The sequence below is a fragment of the Gasterosteus aculeatus genome, chromosome 2 (genome assembly GCF_964276395.1).
Source record: "Gasterosteus aculeatus chromosome 2, fGasAcu3.hap1.1, whole genome shotgun sequence".
Classification (NCBI taxonomy): domain Eukaryota; kingdom Metazoa; phylum Chordata; class Actinopteri; order Perciformes; family Gasterosteidae; genus Gasterosteus; species Gasterosteus aculeatus.
The window spans coordinates 18072488-18092726 of NC_135689.1; the positions used below are offsets into that span (position 1 = coordinate 18072488).

At 45.9% G+C, this 20239-nt stretch overlaps 1 protein-coding gene across 4 annotated transcripts; it reads left to right on the plus strand.

Moving 5' to 3' along the window:
- Window positions 1–674: 674 nt before the first annotated feature.
- Window positions 675–19594, plus strand: slco4a1 (solute carrier organic anion transporter family, member 4A1). 4 transcript variants are annotated; one of them, XM_040193684.2, is made up of 12 exons: window positions 675–815; window positions 8734–9894; window positions 10605–10695; window positions 11035–11156; window positions 11288–11399; window positions 13591–13745; window positions 13890–14160; window positions 14782–14944; window positions 15791–15966; window positions 16246–16310; window positions 16421–16569; window positions 17482–19594. In XM_040193684.2, exons 2-12 carry the CDS (start codon window positions 9045–9047, stop codon window positions 17650–17652), a joined length of 2325 nt encoding a protein of 774 aa, XP_040049618.2. In that variant the 5' UTR covers window positions 675–815; window positions 8734–9044; the 3' UTR covers window positions 17653–19594. The 4 variants fall into 4 exon arrangements, with proteins under 4 accessions (XP_040049618.2, XP_040049616.2, XP_077942252.1 ...); XM_040193682.2 differs by having other exon boundaries at window positions 705–998; XM_078086126.1 differs by lacking the exon at window positions 675–815 and adding an exon at window positions 923–1043.
- The last annotated feature ends 645 nt before the right edge of the window (window positions 19595–20239 follow it).

Sequence of the window (20239 nt, forward strand, 5' to 3'; positions counted from 1 at the left end):
AGACACTGAAGCCCACACTGCTGCTTAGTTACTACCGATGAGTAAAATGCAGAGAATAATTTCCCCATGTGGGATTAATAAAGGATTATAAATAAAATAATATATATATTTGTAATTAATTAATTAATTTTTTACTGACCCCCCCAGCCCCTCGCGCCCCACCTGTAATACCTCCGCGCCCCACCAGAGGGTCGCGCCCCACAGTTTGAGAACCAGTTAATCCATCAGAATATGTTCTGCATCTGCCTCACACCATCAGAATCAGAATTAATACAAAAGCACGAGGCGCCCTCATTAAAACCAAGAATGTCAATTTAAATGTCACCCTTTCGTTTCAGATTTCCTTCTCAAAACAGGATATTATTTACAGGTCAAGAATGCTGCAGCTTCCTTCTAATATTGCGTGGCAGACATTGAAGGCCACATCTTTAACCCTAACCCCGGTACTTAATAAGAAGGCTCCAACCGTTGGTACATTTAATGATGAAGTTGTCATGACTCTCTGCCATAAGAAGGGACATACAGTCTGCCTATAAATTTGCGTTGCATTTCCATGATCTGTCTTTTTATTTTGTGGAGTAATACTTTATTGATCTATTATTTATTTGTCTAACCGTGAACATGTTTGCCGCTCTGAGGCTGTGCGCGTTCTCGCTTTGCGGCATCAATCACCTGCCATACTCAGCGGTTACACCTTGCGCGCTAAACGAGCGCTCCCCACCAGCCGCGTTGCAATCGATTCCGCCCCATCGGCAGCCTTTCCGTCACAAGAACGTGACGTGTGAAGAATGGAGCGACCCCCCGCGCGTTTTAAGGTGAGCACTTTTTTTTTTTTTTTTTAACGCGTGACGCTGCCGGTGATCGGGATCGCGCTGCGTACGTGCTCGTGCTCAGCATCAGCAGCGTGGACATCCGTGTGAACATCCAGAGCCGAAGTGTTTATGACAGCGATCAGCATGTCTGGTGCCAGTTATGCTGCTTCTTCTCACCACGTCCAGGTGCGTAACGCCCGCGATGACGGCTCGTCCACCGGCAGCGTTTAGGTGCATTAATCCGTCACATGGAGCTTTCTGTAATCCGTCGGCATGTTCTGCTCTACCAGACAAATACTGCCATTTACGCGGGAAGCCTTCGACAACAATCTGTATAATTGCATCGCAACGTGTAGCTTATTATTGTAATTAATCGACGAAAAAGATAAATATAATTTCGGATTATCCGGTGCGCCACGTGCCCCTGATTTGTTGATCGCTCAAATCGATCCCCGTCATTTCCCCCGGAGGCTACAGCACTTCTGCCCGTGCACCGCCGAAGGGTTCCCGCAGGGAGGGGACCCCCCCCACCCCCCGCTGGCTTCCCATGCGCGATGGCATCGCGTGCGTTTTCATTATATTTGTCAGCACACAGTTCCATTCGAGGCCAGCATGTCTGCGGCTGTCGGGAGGATAGCGGCCGTTAATCTCGCTTCCGCTGCGCGCCGCGCAGACCTGTGCGGGATCCTGGGCGATGTCTGCAGCGTTGCGCGCTTTGTCTCCTGCAGCCAGTGCGCGCCGCTGAGGTCGGAAACCCGCACACGGAGCGCGCTTCATGGGCCTCCATGTGATGCAGGAGACTTAACTCACGACTGTCAGGGATTTCCCCAAAGTGCGCAGCTACGACGACTCTGCGTTTAAAATGAGCTGGAGCCGAGAAACAAAACAACGCATGCAACTGGAAACGAGTCGTGTTGGTGCGCGCATTAAGCTCCCAAATATTAAATCTGTAATATAAATGCAGCCCTATCAAACCGCTCATTCTGCTTTGTGACGTGGGGCTGAGTATTGGCAGGAATCATACAGCTATTTTTATTTTTTTTTGCAAACCGTCATAGTACAGATAAGAAATATTTGCATGCAGCCTTTCAATCGGAACAGCAAGAACTGCATTTGTCACGGTCACTCTCTCATCCAACATCATCGATTGATTCGGTTGTGTCAATATCGTGATGTAGGCAGGACCCAGACGCAGAGTTGAAAAGCAAAAAGACTTTAATAGTCAAAATTCAAAATCAAGAAAGCCAACGGGGCAAAACGCAGAGACTCCAAATCAAAATGCCATGGGGGGCAAATCGAGACAGGAACCGGGAACACTCAGGGTAGAACATTTCAACAATGGGACACACATGGCTTAAATACACTGGGACGGTGCACGTGATTGGACACAGGTGGAAACAATCATGACATGACAGACAATCACAGGGGAAGACAGGACAAGGCAGGAAGTGACGTTAACCCAGGAGCACCAGAGGCATAAAACTACAAAATAAAACCAAACCGTGACAGGTTGATTTTTGCATTCAAACTCTTAATTTACACTGATGGTGTCAATTCATTATGACATCATTGAACTTTACATTTTCAATATTTCCTTACACTTACTGCAAAGGCTCAGCATCTGCCTGAATACACACACACACGTGTGTGTGTGTGTGTATGGAGTCTTCCAAGTGGCTGAGTCCTCCTTTCCCTCGCTGGTGTCAACCTCATCTTTTTGTCCTTATTTCTTCTAACGTCGTTTCATTTACTGCAATGCTAATGGAAACCTTCCTCCTGCTTGTGCTTTCCAGCTAATTGAGATCATTGATGGAAATGTCAGTCACTGACAGCTGTCTCCATGGTCTCTGTGCACGACCGGCCAATGTGTTGTCCGATGCATAAACCGGCGTGGCTGGTGATTCCAGGCATTTCCTTATCGTGGATATTGCGGCGTATTATCAGCAGAAAGGTGAATGGGAAAATATACCTGCAAACATGAAAGTGAGAAGTAAATAAAAGATTCCATCCGAAGATAAACACAAGATGTGTATTGAAATGAATTAAATCAAGTAAGTAAATTCATAAACACATGAGAGAGAAACCAGGACCCTGAAACGAATGAACCATGTTTGTTACTAATAACAGATTTAGGTCTGTTTTTTAGCTTTAGGCTCGCTGAGATTGTTTGTGGAAACCATTTTTGAAAAATTCATGTTCAGGTTTTTTGGTGGTTTCATTGCCTTTTGAATTGGAGCAAACATTATATTGAACATTTGTATTGAGTTTTTTTAAGCCAAAACACGTCCTCTTTTACCTCCTCCGTGCCCTGTTGTCATCGTCAACCTTAACTTTTGTTCATAAGTTACTCATTTTGGAATGTGTCTGAAGTGCAGATGTTTGCTGTTAAGGCAAATACTCATCACTTCCTGTCAAACCACAGGAAATCCGCCCTGTGTCACATCGCCTCCTCCTTTCACTGTTTCCTACATCTTACCACAGCTGGATCACTCAGGCCTTCAGCAGAGATCCAATCTGAGATGTATTGGGAGACCGTGATCCTTTTGTGATGCTCCACTTAAAAACCTCACGGTGCAGCTAATGATGAACATCGGGTTCTCTCTGGGAGCTCTGTTGCTGTGGTGATAAGCGGTGTGCAGAACTAATGCCGTTTAATTTGAAGAGCTCGTCCTAGTTCACAATGGAAGATGGGGCCACACAGCGGGATTAGCAGCACGCACACACACACAGACACGCAAGGTACTTACTGGCAATTGAGTTATGCAACTTTCAAGCCTTAAGATCTCTATGGCAGCTGTTATGTTTTGCTATTTCCGATTAGCTTTACTGTCTGTCCATTGATCCTTGCCGTGGTTTTTAATGGTAAGTCAGCTGGCTATACGCCTTTCGCTGTGCAACCAGCTGCGTTCACAATAAACCTCAGTCAGACGTGCGAATATTCATTGAAACAACAAGTTGACAGTGTGAAAATTATTGGGGTGGACACGGCGAGCTTAATTTTATAAATGATAATTTATAAATATATATATTTTTTAAAAATCACTAAACATTTTGTTGTTTTAATGGTTACCGTTAGGCCACAGACCTCTATGGGGGCGCCGTGCTGTTACACTGGCCTTTCTATTTTCAGTTGGTGAACAGCGTTGTCGAGTGATTTTTAAATGTTTAGCCGTTCGAGATTATCCTGAGATTGGGAAATGGGAATACTGTGTCCCATCCCATTAACTCGCCACAGTGCTGGTGGGACCTTTGGCGGGTTGGACTACCCTGACCGACTGTGAGACGGCGGAAATGGGGTCTTTGAAACAGTACGAAAATATGAAACTGGCGAGTGGAGACGTTGTTGGTCCATGCGATGGGAGCGTTGGCAGTTCGATCCCCGGCTCCGCTTGTCAATGGGTCCTTGGGCAAGTTGCTTAATGCCAAAAAGTGCTCCCATAGTGTGGATGTTCGTCTCCAATGGCAGGTGCTGTGAGTGGTGGCTGTGTGTGAATGGAATCATGTCCAATTACCGTTTAAATACTTCTCCTCCTACAGGAGGTGGATTTGTAGAAACTTGCTCCACTTAAAATAGCATTTTGTTACCTCGGGAAGTTCTGGTTTCCCTGTGTAACCCGATATGTACAGGATTGAAACTCTAATCATGAGCCTAATCCCATAATAATAATTGGAACACCACAACGACTAAAGATGTGGAGGAAGAGCGAACGTATCCACCTACGTGGCGTGTGGACCAAGATGAAGAGGCAGTCGCTTTCACGGGACACCGGCGTCGTTTTGCCGTGTGACGAGCTGGGGTGAGAATGGAGGAGTGGTTCTGCGACTCCCCCATCATTCTCTCTTCAGATGGTTGAGCCATGCATTTGGGATCAGGGCTGGTGACTACACCCTACTTGTGTTCTAGTCCATATTCAATTACTCTCCAGTGTTTCCCCCCTCTGTGTCCACGGTGACGCCCTATATGGCCCGTCTCCCCCTCCGTCGTTCCTTTGAAAGCGGAGGCGCTGCCGGGGGTTGAGTGCAGCTTCGGGTCCAGTCCTCGCCTCTCGCGCACATCGACGTCCCCTCTTGAACAACAACAGCCTTTTCGACTGCCAACAGGTCTGAAATATGACCCTTAAAGGGCTCCTGGTCTTTTCTTTCAGTTGCTTTCCCCACCAACAGGAGGCAGCAGGGTCACATGTTCCCACACGTGTGTGAGATGTAGGTCACGCATGCTGTTTGCAGCCAGATACTTTTTAACACATGTCTGTGTATTGTTTTACTTGAACAAACAAAGCGTTTGGCCTTTTATTGAAACGGACAATAAAGTTTCCCAAAAGGCAACGTTGTATATAGGATTTCACGGGATTTTTTAAAAACTCCTGCCTCATTCAAATAGCTTTGCCCACTTAGTCTAATGTATTTGTTGAATATATATTTGAAAATATATTTGGACAAAATCAGAAAAAATAGAAAATGGAAGTATTAGTATTAAGTATATTACATGAAAGGACTTGAAGGAAAAACACAATATGCTTTTATGGTGTGATTTATATTCAGTACATCATGGTGTGATAGATTACTTTAAAATGAATTAAGAAATGACACGAGGAGACAGGAATGTCAGTGTTTGCTGATCCAGCAACTAATCCAGGTACTTGATCATGTAAGAGAAGCTAGTGTTTATCAGGACTTTCTGGTCCATTCCCCCGGTGTGTGTGTGTGTGTGTGTGTGTGTGTGTGTGTGTGTACGTGTGTCTGATCATCCCTCTGGGTCTCTTTTGAGACGCAACTGACTGATATATGTGACGGTAGTACGTACGTACGTACTTAAGTACTTGCGTACTTACTTCATGTAGCGTCTAGCGGTGAGGTTGAAAATTGCAAATCCCATGTTCCTGTTTTCTTTGGACAGGTTCTGACAGACACATTCTGCAATATCAGCACTTAATTTGATGTTATTCGGATGCAGTTCAAGTTGATACATTTGTTGTGCCTCGTCTTGTCTCCTCGTTGTGTTGTGTAATCAGCAGAGAAGACACGCAGACAAGAATGAAGAAGGGAGCTGACATTTTAGATACGAGAGGTAAATGAGCAGCGCTGTCTGTCGCATCTGGGGCCAGATGTTTGCCCTCTAATCTGCAGCCAAGCCGGAGACAGTTATTGGGTGGCCGCCTACTGTGTCCCATCCCATTAACTCGCCACAGTGCTGGTGGGACCTTTGGCGGGTTGGACTACCCTGACCGACTGTGAGACGGCGGCTACTTGACGGGGAGACCTCGCTCGAGAGGATCTGGCCTGGGCACGACTGGCTAGATCCACGAAGCCGACCGGCCGGACAGCGCTTCTGAGATTGGAGTGAGACCAGGAGAAGAGGCGATTGTCGTGATCTTCGCAATAAAACGTCTTCAATGTGTCCAGTGTTGGCCGATGAGCGTTGAGATGTCTTCAGCGTCTTCATTTCCCCCCCAACTGTTCAACCTCTCACGCAAAGTTATTATTACCATATGTGTTTTTACGCAATCCATCCATAATCTATTAATCCCATCCATTTAGACTTTGGGTCAGAACAATCAAAAGGCTGTACTTGGATGGATTGGTGGATTAATCTGAGGTTAATCTGATATTGGCCTCCCAACATGCACGTGCCAACACGGTCAAAATGCACGATGCTGCTGGAGGCAAATTCTGAGCTGAATGCTTTTCTAATTCTAGGTTTGGCCGGAGTGACGTTGCAGAATATCATCTTTTCTGTGTTTTTTTCCAACAAATGATCTGCTCCAGTAAATACTGCTTTCTTAGCTTGTAGTATAGTGTATGTGATTGGAAGTGTGCGACTTTGTTTGGTGGCTGTGTAATAACCACATGGGAGGCGTCCCTGTGTGACTTCAAAAAAGCCTTTGTATTCGTATGGAGGAAAGAGTCTCCAGTCCAAAGCAAATACATTTCTTCTGTGAAGATGAAGGAGCCGGCAGGTAGGGGAGAGCCAGCCGCTTCTTAATATCGCAACTGCTCCCTCTGATCTCACTTTGAAAAAACAGGCATTAAAGGACGAGATAGAAACTGAGATAGGAATGAAATGAGAAGAAGAAAAAAAATAACCCTGTGGGAACTTTTCATTTTCTGGCTTTGTTTGAAGGACGGAAACAACAAGCGGTGGGACAGGACTGCCTCACCATAGGGCATTGTTCTAAGACCCGCCCACTTCTCATCATGTCATCATCACCTGATAGATTCCACCAATGGTCCCGTCCGCTGCTTCCTCTGATACTTTATGAAACCTACCCGCAATCTCTCGCCTCCCAAATTCCTTTATACCTCCAGTGCCACCTCAGACCTCCGTATTCTGATTGTAACGGGGCGGATCAGTTGTGGCTCCCGTTCCTTGTTAATCATGCTCATCGTGTGGTTCAGTCAGCGGTCCTCATCCTCTATTGTTCAGCCAACAGCTGCATTAGTATTCTGTACTCACTGCAATGAGAGTCAAGCTCAAAGTCGGGTCAAACCAGAAGTCCACCACCAGTTATTTGACTTTTTGCGACGTTTTTTGACCCATTAGTCACAAACGCCCGTGAACGTCGGTAATAACCGGTGTTACGAGGCAGCAACAAGCCGTCTGTTTCTTAAAGCTTAACTAATAGATTTGAGAGATCAGACCAGTCCCAGTTATTCAGGGGATTAAGACGGATACCCAGACGGATACCAGGGCTATCGCTTCCAGAGAATAACGAGTTAGAATTAATTCCAGGACTAACATCTGGACCTCTTCGCCTTTTTGACAAAATCTTATCCTATTTACTATCCGGTCATCTGTGGAGCCTCGATCAGCTCACCCAGCAAGCTGACGTTGCTGAAAGGAATTCTCATTCCGTTCGGTTTGTGTCTGTTAAATCCCAGATGTTTACACAAGATACCTCTCAAATCAGCACGATGCAAACAATTATTCAGCCACGTTTCCACGTTTTGGGGGCGAAAAAAGAAAAAAATGTATGTATTTCTTTACCGGCTTTGGAACCTTTGCTGTGTTTTGGAAAGACGTAAGCACAGTGTCGTTATCAGTTATATCTCAGGTAGGTGTGTGTGTGTGTGTGTGTGTGTGTGTGTGTGTGTGTGTGTGTGTGTGTGTGTGTGTGTGTGTGAGGGGGGGGGGGCTGCACTATAAGAGCCTTTGAGCGGGTTTAGAGTCTAGCATTGACACAACTCTGACTGTTCTTCTCTCTGCCTTTTTAATTCCACTCGGCCCTGTTCTTATTTTTCATTCTTTGTCATGTCGATTATCACCAGCTGGAATGGAGGTAGGAAGCTAAATGGAGCACATTTATAACCTGGTACATTGCTATTTATCTAAGCTTTGTAAGTGGGGTGAATTTACATTTTTGTGGGCATTATTTTAAAAGGGGTTTGCCAATCATTTAATGTCTTTGCCAAAGCATGTATGCTGCTGTTAATGTGTGCATAATATGCAATTAGCTAAATCTATTGTTAATTACAGAATTATAAAAAGTGAAATATGTTTCTTTGTGTGTCTTAAAAGTTTGGACACTGTCAAAGAGTTTAAAGTATTTATGTGTGTGTGTGTGTGTGTGTGTGTGAGAATAATCCACACACTCAACTGCATTGTACAGAAGGAACCGGGGAGGATTTTATTCCTGTGTGTGTGTGTGTGTGTGTGCGTGTGCGTGTGCGTGTGTGCGTTTGCTGGCTTTAGCATCCGTAATGTGGCAACAAAAAGGGAAGAAAACCTGGAACCACTAATAACAGAACAACATAAAACACCCGTGCAGTCGATGTGAGAATCATTGTTTTGAAAGAAAGCGCATTGGGGGAAATAAATCACCAGATTTTACTTGGTGATGTATTTCCTCAGCTGTGAATGATTTGTACGTCTCCTATTAAATGTTGGTTACTTATCAACTCTCTCTCTCTTTGCTCCGCATAGGACGCCACTGCTCAACGTCAGCATGAAGTCCCTACAACCTGCCCGACCCGGTACACATGAGTAGCACCTGGAGAGCATTGTGGGCGCATGGAGCACACGACACAAGCAGTCCATCATCTCAGGCCGGACGGATCCGGCGCACAAAGTGTTCACCTTGAGCCTCCGTTGATTCACGTTGCTTTGTTCCTTCATTTGAAACGAAGCACTCTGGTCTCTGCAGTCCATAACCCGCCCCCTCCCCAATCGACCCCCCCGCAGCCCCCCCCCATTCTGTGCCATAAGGACCCAGATCAGTGCCCCTCAGAGGGGAGATGCCCGTCTTGCTTAATGCCGACGCCTCCTTCAGCTCCAAGCAGGAGCTCCTGGACCTTCAGGACTGCCCTCTCAGCGGGGTTCCCTCTCTGGACACCCCCAGCCCCCCGGACTCCCGGGCGGGCAGCCCGCTACGCTCCTGCCCCAGTAGCCCCGGCAGTCCTGGGGCCGATGGCGTTGTACAGCCCCACGTTTTCACCGGGGCGTCCACGCTCCCGGGGCAGCTGTACGGGGCAGAGACGCGGCTCCACGCAGGGTCCCCAACAGGGTTAAAGCTGATCTCCACTGACCCGGGGCAGCTGTGTGGCTGGGGGGCCCTGACTCCCAAAGCACTGCAGGCTTTCAACACCCCTCGCTGGGTGCTGTTCTTTCTTTGCGTGGCGTCTTTCCTCCAAGGGATGATCATCAACGGCTTTACCAACACCGTGGTCACCTCCATCGAGCGGCGCTTCGACCTGCGCAGCTACCAGGCCGGCCTCATTGCCAGCTCCTACGACATCGCCGCCTGCGTCTGCCTGGCCTTCGTCAGCTACTTCGGCGGCACGGGTCACAAGCCCCGCTGGCTGGGCTGGGGGGTGCTGATCATGGCGTCCGGTTCGCTGGTGTTCGCCCTGCCCCACTTCACGACGCCGCCGTACCACGCCGGCCTGTCCGAGCGAACGTTGATGTGCTCGGCCAACAACCACACCAGCCGATGCCAGGACAAGGAGGGGGGGGGGTTGTCCAGCTATCGGTTCGTGTTCATGCTGGGCCAGTTTCTGCACGGCATCGGGGCGACGCCGCTCTACACGTTGGGGGTCACGTACCTGGATGAGAACGTCAAGTCCAACTATGCGCCGGTTTATATCGGTGAGTAACTCACGCGATACAACATGTTTCCTTCATGGTTGCATGTCGGGTGCAGACTGTGTGTGTCGTTTGCATGAATGTGAATGAGCATAAAAATATCAACACATCTGTGGCAAAGTGTTAAAAAGTTAGTCTAACTCCTAATAACTGGTCACATCCCACTCCTTCATCTTGTTTGATTGTTCATTTATTCATTATTGTTTCATGTTGTGAATAAGTTAAATGGGCAAAAGCTGCTGTTACACTTTATCTCCGGGATCAAATTTAAAAAAAACATGTCGTTCAAATGACAGTATAAAATCACCTATGAGACTGAGACTGGGTTGTTTATACAAAAAGTTCCTCTTTCATCAGTATCGAACTGTCACCTCCAGCTTTTCTGTCCATGGCATCACACATCGTGTCGGCCATAATAAAGAGGAAGCGCCAGCTCTGTCATTTTCTATCTTCAACATTCAGTGTCCACTGAGGACAAAACATCACATCTATTTCAAAGTGTGGCCGACTAGACGCCGTGCTCAAGACCAAAGTACAAACACACCAACAGCCTCAGACAACAATCTCTTTTTTTTCTTTTACCTCATTAAACATTAAACTTTATGGAAACACCGAGCACAATACAGAACAAAGGGGCCCTTTTAACCTGTAGGAAACAGGAAGTAGACAGACTGTTCTGACACACCCGTGGTCTGGTTTCCCCCCCCCCACAGGGATCTTCTACACAGCGGCCATTGTGGGTCCTGCAGCAGGCTACCTGCTGGGGGGATACTTCCTCAACATTTACACCGAGGTCCACCTGACGTGAGTTTGCTGTGGATGACAGAAGGAATGACAGTAGACTGGAACACCCATGAATGGAGTATAAATGGAAACCATATATAAGAAAGCCGACTCGGAGCTGGAAATACTCATTTATTTATGGGGTTTTACACATAATTTCACTGTGCATTTGTCAATTCTGTTTAATTTACACCTTTAGCCTATTGATTAAAACCAGCAGAAATGTATTGTTTTACGCTTCTCAATAAGATTTGGGCTATTTTACCCGTCCACACGTGGACTAGCAGCTAAAGGCTGATATCGGTATCCAGTAATTCACACTGTGTGTGTGTGTGTGTGTGTGTGTGTGTGTTGTCACAGTACCGAGATGACGCCGGAGAACCCTCTGTGGGTCGGCGCTTGGTGGATCGGCTTCCTGGTAGGCGGGGCGGCGGCTCTGCTTGTAGCGTTTCCCATCCTCGGCTACCCGCGGCAGCTACCGGGTACCACTGCTGTCCTTTGCACACTTCCGCTCTCCGTGGCCTTTCAGTGGGAAGGCAGTAAAGAAGCAAGAGAACTTTAATTCACTAATCTACGGCGCTCACGGTCTCGCATGCTCTGCCTCCTCCCACAGGCGCTCAGGAGTACGTGGCCACGCGGGTGTCGGAGGCCCACCAGCTCAAGGACGGGAGCCAGACCACAGCCGCAGACCCTCAGTTTGGCAAATCGGTCAAAGACATGCCGAGGTAGTGCGCTTAGCGGGGAGGACGGCGCCGCGATTAGGACGCAGTGTAGACTAGATCGTTTTTGGCAACGGTTGAGCCAATGCAGAAGAGAGGAAATGGGGATGAGGGTTGGAGCGGAGTAATGATGCAGACCGCTTTGTATTAAATTCTGCAGTAGCCAGTTTACAAGCACATTTATGTGGTGGGTGCTGCATTGTACGTTGGGTGAAATAAATACATGGAGAATGTCAAATATCCCCAGAATAAAACCTGCCTCTTGGCTTGGATCCCCAATTTCAGTTTCAGCTTCAAAGTGGTCAAAATGCCTCCTTGCTTTTAAAGGTGGAGGTTACGCCAAAACATACAGTATCCCAGTATTTGGTCATACAGCATCAACCGCCTTTGAACCATCAAAGTCTTACCTGAGAACAATGGCTAAGCACCAAGGAGAAGTAAACACTCAAAGTATCAAAAAGAAGCCTATCAGGTATGAAAATAAAAAATGATACGAACAGGGAATTGTGTACCAAAGTCCCTGAAATAACCGGAAAATGCATATTGTACGCTTTACACAAACTTCCTGCAGTTGTTGCGTTCACCATTTGGATTAGGGGTGGGAATCTCTTGGCACCTCATGATTCGATTTGATTCCGATTTGATTCTAAACAGATTATCAATTCTAAATTGATTAAACGATTATCGATGGATCTCGATTTTCTAAATTTTCTCGAATCCGAGTGAGTTTTTTATAAGAGGAAAAAAACATTTGTCACAAATATGATTTTCTATCAACAATGCAAGAACCAATGCGGCTTGCATTTCAACACAATGTGTAAAAAAAATATTAAACAGATTCATTTTTCTTTTAAATTATTAAAGAAAAAGCTGCTCTTAGTCAATGATAAGAAGAAGACTTCAAACAAAATGCCCCTTTTTATTATGGGTAATAAGCAGCATATCCCTGAGACAGAAAATAAGTTATGCTACGCAATAATACGCTGCTTTATGGCGTTTGCATTTCAACACATTGTACAGCGTCTGTATAGCTGTGTCGGTGAAGTATCGCCGAGAAGGTATTTTGTACTTCGGCTCCAGTGTATTCACCACCACGAAAACTCACGTTCCCAACAACTGAATATGGCCTTAAATCCACTGCAATAAATCTGGCAATGGATTTAGTAATCCGTTTTGCCCTCGGAGTTGTGTGGCAGTTGTGCCTGTTCAATCGTCACCTGGCTGCCATCAGGAACGGGTGCCTTTTTTCCTCCAAACTCCTGAGTGGTGTCGGGAAATGTGGCTCTGCAGATTTGTTGTATTTCCGAAGTATTTTATTTTACTTCTACAGACCTTACAAATGGTGTAAGTTTTGTCCATCTTGCCGTCAATCTCATAAAATCCAAAACGCTGCCATACGGCAGCTTTTAAAGAAGCCGGTGCAGGTCGGATACGTCTCTCCGTTGCAGCCATTTTGGTGCCGCTTCAACTTTGTTTATAAACATGCGTGCATGTGCGTTCGGTGCGTCTAGTGCGCATGCACGCTGGGCACACTGGACGCGCATGCGTGCATAGCGGGCGAACAAAATGTTGCAGCAGGCGAACTAATTTCATTTTTTTAAATTCCGATTATTGACTTTTCTGAATCGATTGCGAATCGTTCTGGAGAGAATCGAGAGAAATCGAAAAATCGACCCACAACTTATTTGGATTAATTGTACAGTTTAGATGTATCGTTACTGAGGGTCCCTTAAGTAAAAGGTTGTAGCCTCGATCATTCAGCAGCATAATTCCAAGTAGTTTAGTTTAGTTTGATGACGAGAATAAGTACCGAATAAAAATTCACTAAACGATTTACTAACTGGTTTAAGCAAGTTGCTCTATTTAGAAATTCATTTTAGTTATCATGACATGGTAGTTTTTTCACCGCAACAATCCTTCCAACCAGAGATTAGAATACACAGGAAATAAATATCACATTCCAGACAAGGTCTATATTTAAACCGATGAGACACTTTGCGGTTCACAACTGTGTTTACTACGAACGCTGCACACAGGATGTCACACTGGGGATTATCATGTTATGTAACACCACGGTCCACCCTTGGATCTGGAGCCGTGTTTATCCCTATTAGAAAAGTCTCCAGGCTTGTTTAAGTGGAGCGGAAGCTCCGCGTTACCCAGTTCGTCGCACACACTTACTCTTTGGTCCCTCCAGGTCCGCGCTGCTCCTCTTGAAGAATCCCACCTTCCTCTTCCTGTGCCTGGCCGGGGCCACCGAGGCCACGCTCATCGCTGGCATGTCCACCTTTGGTCCAAAGTTCTTGGAGTCACAGTTCAGCCTCAGTGCTTCAGAGGCCGCCACGTGGTTTGGTGAGTGGGGTTACCCATGATGCAATGGGCAAGGCAAACCCAAATATGACAACGAACTTGGAAGATTGGGGTACTTCATGTCTACAAGAATTATTTTGCATGCCCGTGTGTTGCGCCCCCCCCCCCCCCCCCCCCCCTCCTTAGGGTACATGGTGGTACCAGCTGGCGGCGGTGGCACCTTTCTGGGCGGCTACATCGTGAAGAGGTTGAACCTGCGCTGTCGAGGCATCATCCGTTTCTGCATGATGTGCGCTCTGGTCAGCCTGCTCGCCATCTTCATCTTCCTCATCCACTGCCCCAACGTGCCTATGGCCGGTGTCACGGCGCCATACCAGTACAATCTGACGGGGAAACCAAAAGTGGGCCAGTACAGAGACCTGTATGACGAGCCAAGCCAGCGTCGCCATAGAAACAGGTGGGCGATGGTAGCGATGGCTGAAACAATTTTTGCTAACTGTCTGTGGTTAACGTTGATGTTACACCAACAATTCTTTACAATTTACACATTTTCTCACAATGTCAATTCAATGAATGTGTATTTCAGCAATTTGTCACCGCTTGTCTAATTTTAAGGGGGACTGTAGATGAATTTGATTCATAAATGTTCTCAATCAATCCCTCTGCAAATGCATTTCCTTACACGAGACGCCCCTTATTGTTGCTGTGAGGTTTCCAACGAATGTCCAGGAACAGGTTTTAATTTAGCATCCACTGACTCTTTGGAATTTCTCGCGTGTGTAAAGCGACATTTTTTCGGTTTCTCCAAGATACGCATGTAAATATCTGGCCAGTCGACTGTAAAAGGATTCTGCTTCCTGGTTCCAAATAACAGGGATTACATGCAAGTTTTGGGACATAAAATATTTACGATGCTTTACTCATTAGGTCTTATTATTATTGTACTTATTCCCATCATGAGGACATGAAGTGACTGAGGAAAGGGATTTTTCTTTTCTACAATAACATTTTTTTCCAACCTTTTTCCACACAACATTCCCTCCGTCACTCTGTGCCGCTCGTCTCCCCCTGTCTGCAGCTCCTCGCTGGAGGAGGACCTGACGGTGGGCTGCAATGCCGGCTGCAATTGTGTCCGAGAGCTGTACAACCCGGTGTGCGGGGCAGACGGCGTGATGTACTACTCGCCCTGCCATGCTGGCTGCAGCTCAGTCAACCATACAGATGTGTCCTCGGGCACACAGGTACTGCGACCAACGTGGCCTCCTCCTAAAACCGTTGACCCACCCTTGTTCTTTAGTCGCCCTTTTCAGCTTTTTTCATAATGTGTGTGTGTGTGTTCTTTTTTGCACTCTATACACTATATGGAGAGACCTGGAGGGTACAAAGCTTTGAGTCTGTAAATACGTGTGAGCAGCTGCGCCTCGCAGTAATCCTCCCTCATGCTGACGCCTTCCTCCTGCAGAGAAACACGAGTCCCCGATGCTCCTCACGACTTGCTTTAAACGTTCCAGCAAAAGGCGCTAACAACAGACAGTGCATTTAAATGAATCAACTGCTGTGAGTCATTTGTTATCAGCGTTTGCAAAAAAAAACTGTTAAATGCAGTTAATGCTGCAGAGCCTTCCTGCATTTCAAAGAAAACTAAAATGTACATTAAAAAAAGCATTTTGTTTTACAAATGCCTTTACAGATTCCTTTGGATATTTGTTCTAACCATTAAACCGTGCAAAGAACCTGCTCAAATAAACGTCAATATCACGGTCGTGGCATTACCTTAAATTGTGATTTTAAGTTAGATTCTAAAATGATTACACACTAACAGAAGGAAACCTGGTGGAACAAAGAGCTCTGGACTGAAAGCCGTATACGAAATCCTACTTCATTTAATGCAAAATGAATTAAAGATCCAGTTAAAACATTATTTCCAATAGTTTACATTTTTAATGGAGTCTGCTGAACACATTATTATAGATTTAAAAACCCCATTTACAAAACGCATGCATTGTGCACAAACAGCCAGAACGCCCCCAGTTATCCATCGTTGTTCATGTTTTCAGTTCAATATTCAACAGTCGGTCTGTTTTCAGGTGTACTCTGGCTGCAGCTGTGTGCTGGGAAACGTGTCCTGGGGCGAGGAGGGCTTCGCGCTGACAGGGAAGTGTGGCAGCTCCTGCCACCACATGCCAGCCTTCCTCGCGTTCCTCTTCGTCATCATCTCCTTCACCTTCCTCTGTAGCATCCCAGCGCTCACTGCCACACTCAGGTGACTGATGCCCCGTTAAACCGCCTGTTGTTGTCGTCTGTTTTGATTAAAAGTAGACTGCTGGTAGAAGCTACCTCGCCCAAAGATATAGTTTTTTAAATCCGACCGTTTGACGGCAGCTCCGACCCCTACGGATGAAGCTCTGAATAGATCACACTGGCACTGTCGGGCCAAACTTCGGATTAAAATAATCCAACCAAAGGAGCTGAAAGCATCAATTTATATCGTGATGAGGTTTTAAGACCCATTATACCGTCTGACCAACTGTGTGGTGTGTAGGTGTGTGCCAGACAGCCAAAGATCCTTTGGACTCGGCATCCAGTGGATTGTGGTGCGCTCACTTGGTAGGCCTTCCATTTTCATCCACGGTTCATTCTGCCCCATGACCAATTTGATTCATGTCGATTTTTTTTAAGATCTCGTCCGCCCTTTTTTCTTTCGGTTTTCCGCACAGGCGGCATTCCGGGGCCCATAGCATTCGGCTCCGTGATCGACATCTCCTGCTTGCTGTGGCAGGATAAGTGTGGTGAGCAGGGCTCCTGCTACCTCTATCACAACTCCGCCATGAGCCGGTACACACTAGTAGCTGGCATCATCTACAAGGTAATACTGGCCGCTCACTGTCATGTGATCTCTGTTACAAAACGTGTACTTGTGAGGTAAGACGTCGCCACTTAAAACGTGAATAACACCGTCTTATTGACTGAGGATTTACCGTATAATCCGGAGCGCCTTATATATATATATATATATATATATATATATATGGATCAATTGGTTGATCGGTTGATCCATACTGGTTGTACACGGCGCTCAAGGCGCTCTGCCAAACATGCCAAAGCTCGGTCTACGACGGCGAGATGCTGAGCGGCGCTCAAGCTGTGGAGCTTGTTTCAGGGCGCGTCGGAGAAACGAAGCTGTCGTTCTCGCCGAGCACTTCATGAGATTAAAGAGCGAGAGACGGCGTCCTTTTCTCTACAGTAGCTGAACCATCTTAACGGGGAAAATAAGTTATTCAAAAAGCAGCCGAAGATTTAAGGCGTGGGTGGCGAGGGGGGCGGCGGGAGCGGACGCACCACGCGGCATCGATCGGACCCTGAAAGCACCGTCTCCACCTCCCCACATCCCTCCCCATCCACCCGCCCCGACGTTTGACTGCAGTATCTTATGCGCCTTATAATCCGATGCGCCCTATATATGAGAAATGTTCTAAAATAGGTTATTCATTGAAGGTGCGCCTTATAGTGCGGGAAATACGGTAATTGTTGTTCATATTTCCATGAATGTTAGGTTGATTGCCCATCATTTTTAGCACGAACACATCATACTCAATAGAAGTATGAATTCCTTGCTACAGTCGTAAAGCGTTATGCTCAGCTAGCGACTTGAGGCCTCTAGCTCCAACACACGAGTGATCTTCCTCATCCCGCAGACAGATCTGCTGTCGGCCTTATGGTGAATTACTTTCTGTACGCCATCTATCAGGATTTCTTTTAACTCTCTGCTTCTTTTTAGGTAATGGGGACGATCTTTTTCCTGCTGGCGAGCATCATGTACAAGCCTCCCCCCGAGTCGCCTCAGAGTAGCTGTGAGAGCACCGACCACGGAGGAGGGGACGCGAGTGACCTGCCCGTCAAAGACCTGCCCGGAGACGGCGTCATCGTCAACCTGCACGCCAGGTTATGACGTCGAAGACCCCAGACCGCTAACTGTGTGCGTGTGTGTGTGTGTGGGCGTGTGTGTGTTTGGGTGGTGCTTACTTTATACAAACTGCCTTCTCTCAGCCATAATGACGCCACGGGCGTGCCAGACAACACATGCTCATGGGGAAATGAACACACATACACCACAAACAGGATGCCTTCATCCACACGCACACACACACACACGCACACATTCTATATTACACAACGACTTCTAACATGCTGCTCCCTGGGAAGGAAACCCCTCTGTGAACCCTCGTGTGTGTGATTGATGCGGATATCTCCAAACTGTGTTGAATCCAATGACTTTTTGAAATGTAAGTGATTTTATTTGTTTCATTTTTTATGTAATTCACCGTCAAAATCCAATGAAACGGCTAAGAACATTGTGGTAGTTCGGTATTTAGATCGGCTTTTTCTGTTCTTCAATTACTGGAACATAGTTCCACTGCTTTGCCTCCCAGCCTCGATGAAGCCGCGCTACACGCTATCTGCAGGCTGCAGACCATGTCGCCAAACCATAGTTCATGCCAAGAGTATCTGAAGGCACTTCTACCATGATGTCAACAGAGCGCATTGGTCACAGCAGCACAAATCTATTTTCAATTAGAAAAGCACACATGGATTTTTGATGTTTCATGTGCAAGATAAGTTGTACGAGACTAATTGGCTCGCATTTAACCGTAGAAATGAAGAAAGGAAATACTGAAAACTGTATGTAGATACGTGCTCTTTTTGCCGGGGTTTATAGAAAGCGCTTTGATGCTTCTCCTCCATAGTAATCGCATAGTTGCACTTTAAAAAAACTCAAACGTCCTAAAGGTTGGAGTACGTGTTGACCCAACGGATGCCTGGTAACATCAGCTCTTAAAAGTGGAAACATTCTGCTACAAAATGATTCATTTTCTCTGCAATCATGGAATCACTTTGTTGGGCTGAAGTTGATCTTTAAGCCGTGAATTATCGCATTATGTCACTTCCTTGCTAATATATGATGGAATAGAGAAAATCTAGAGGAAGCCATCAGCTTGTTGGCTGTAGTTTCCATCAAAGTATTTGCATGTCCATTTGGAAGTATCGCATCAGAAAAGCTCTTTGGAAACATGACAAAAGTAGCTCACATGACTGATCAGCTATTTACGCTGTTGTCATGCGTTCAAATGCCTCAATATTTAACATTGATGTTTGACTGTTTTCCTGGTGGACTACAGCCATACAAAGTCCAATGAAACTACGCTTTGCATTGCAGAGTTCATTCTCTGGTCCAGTTGAGGGAAATCTGCCTAATTATCATTTTTATCTATTATCATTGAGAAAGATTTTTTTTTTTACAAAATCCCACTAACTTATAAATAAGAGGAAATCCACCTGCGTGACTCCACTGATCACAGGGATTTATAGAACATTTTAAATGCTGATGTGACCATTCTTTACATAAGGATATTATGGGAACTGGCTTGTAAGATAATTTTTTTTTGCCATCGATCAATCTTGTTTATATAAGTAATTTATTCATAATATTTCTGCATTTATCTTCTGCTTGTTATTTTGCATTTGTCATGGGATGATAAAAGGAATGCTGCCCTTGGCTCTGATGCCTTTGTCCATAAACCCCCCCCCTCTTGTCTTGTCTATTGTTTATGTGAAATGCAACCTTCTGTATGCCGCCTGTGTTGTTGTGTCCTGTCCCTCTAAGAATTGACCTCAACACCCTCCAGCTGATGTTGACGAGTTTGAATGTGCAAACCCAGTACTCCTAGTTGTGCTTTTTAATCCAGCCCGAGCTCTTTGATATTATTTTTTAATTATTTTGTTTTTGGTACTGTATATATATTTTTTCAAAGCAGTGGACTTGAAATCAATGATCTTTTTATGGAATGATTCAAAGATGTCAAGTGTCTTATAAATACAATGTCTGAACAGCCGATTGCATTTGTGTTTTAAATTGCTTGTGCGTGTGCGTGTGTGAGAGGGAAAACCACAATCAATATAAGGGGAAAAATGGTATTGTTCAAACCCACGACTTAATATAACCACTTTTGGGTCCTATCATTTTTGGGTCCTATCATGCGGATAGGATGAAGGAACATTCTTCTGTAAAAAAACATAAAACATCCTAAAGAGCAGATCCAGACGAATCTTAAGGCAGAGAATAGTTGAGTCTCACACAATGGTCCCGCCTGGCTCCGTCAAGATGGTGGTGAAGATTAAAAAAAATATATAGGGACTCTAAATTGCCCGCAGATTTATAATGAATGGAATGAAACGGACTGCGTGTATAGACAGTTTCTATTTTGTAGACTACTACTGTAGACTTAATGTCCTCATTGGCTGGTGACCGGGGCTACTGTGCCACCTGCCAATCAGGACTAACACTCAAACATTCACAAACTGTTGGCACGGCCTACAGGAGCCATTTGCGGTTTTGTTTCTTGCCCAAGGACACGTTGAAATGAACAAGCGGAGCTGGGGATCGAATCGTAATCTGATGGAAGGATCACCCGCTCGATCACTGCGCCGCGGTCTCAAATTAATCTGTAGATGCGCAATAATTCGTACCCAATTGGACT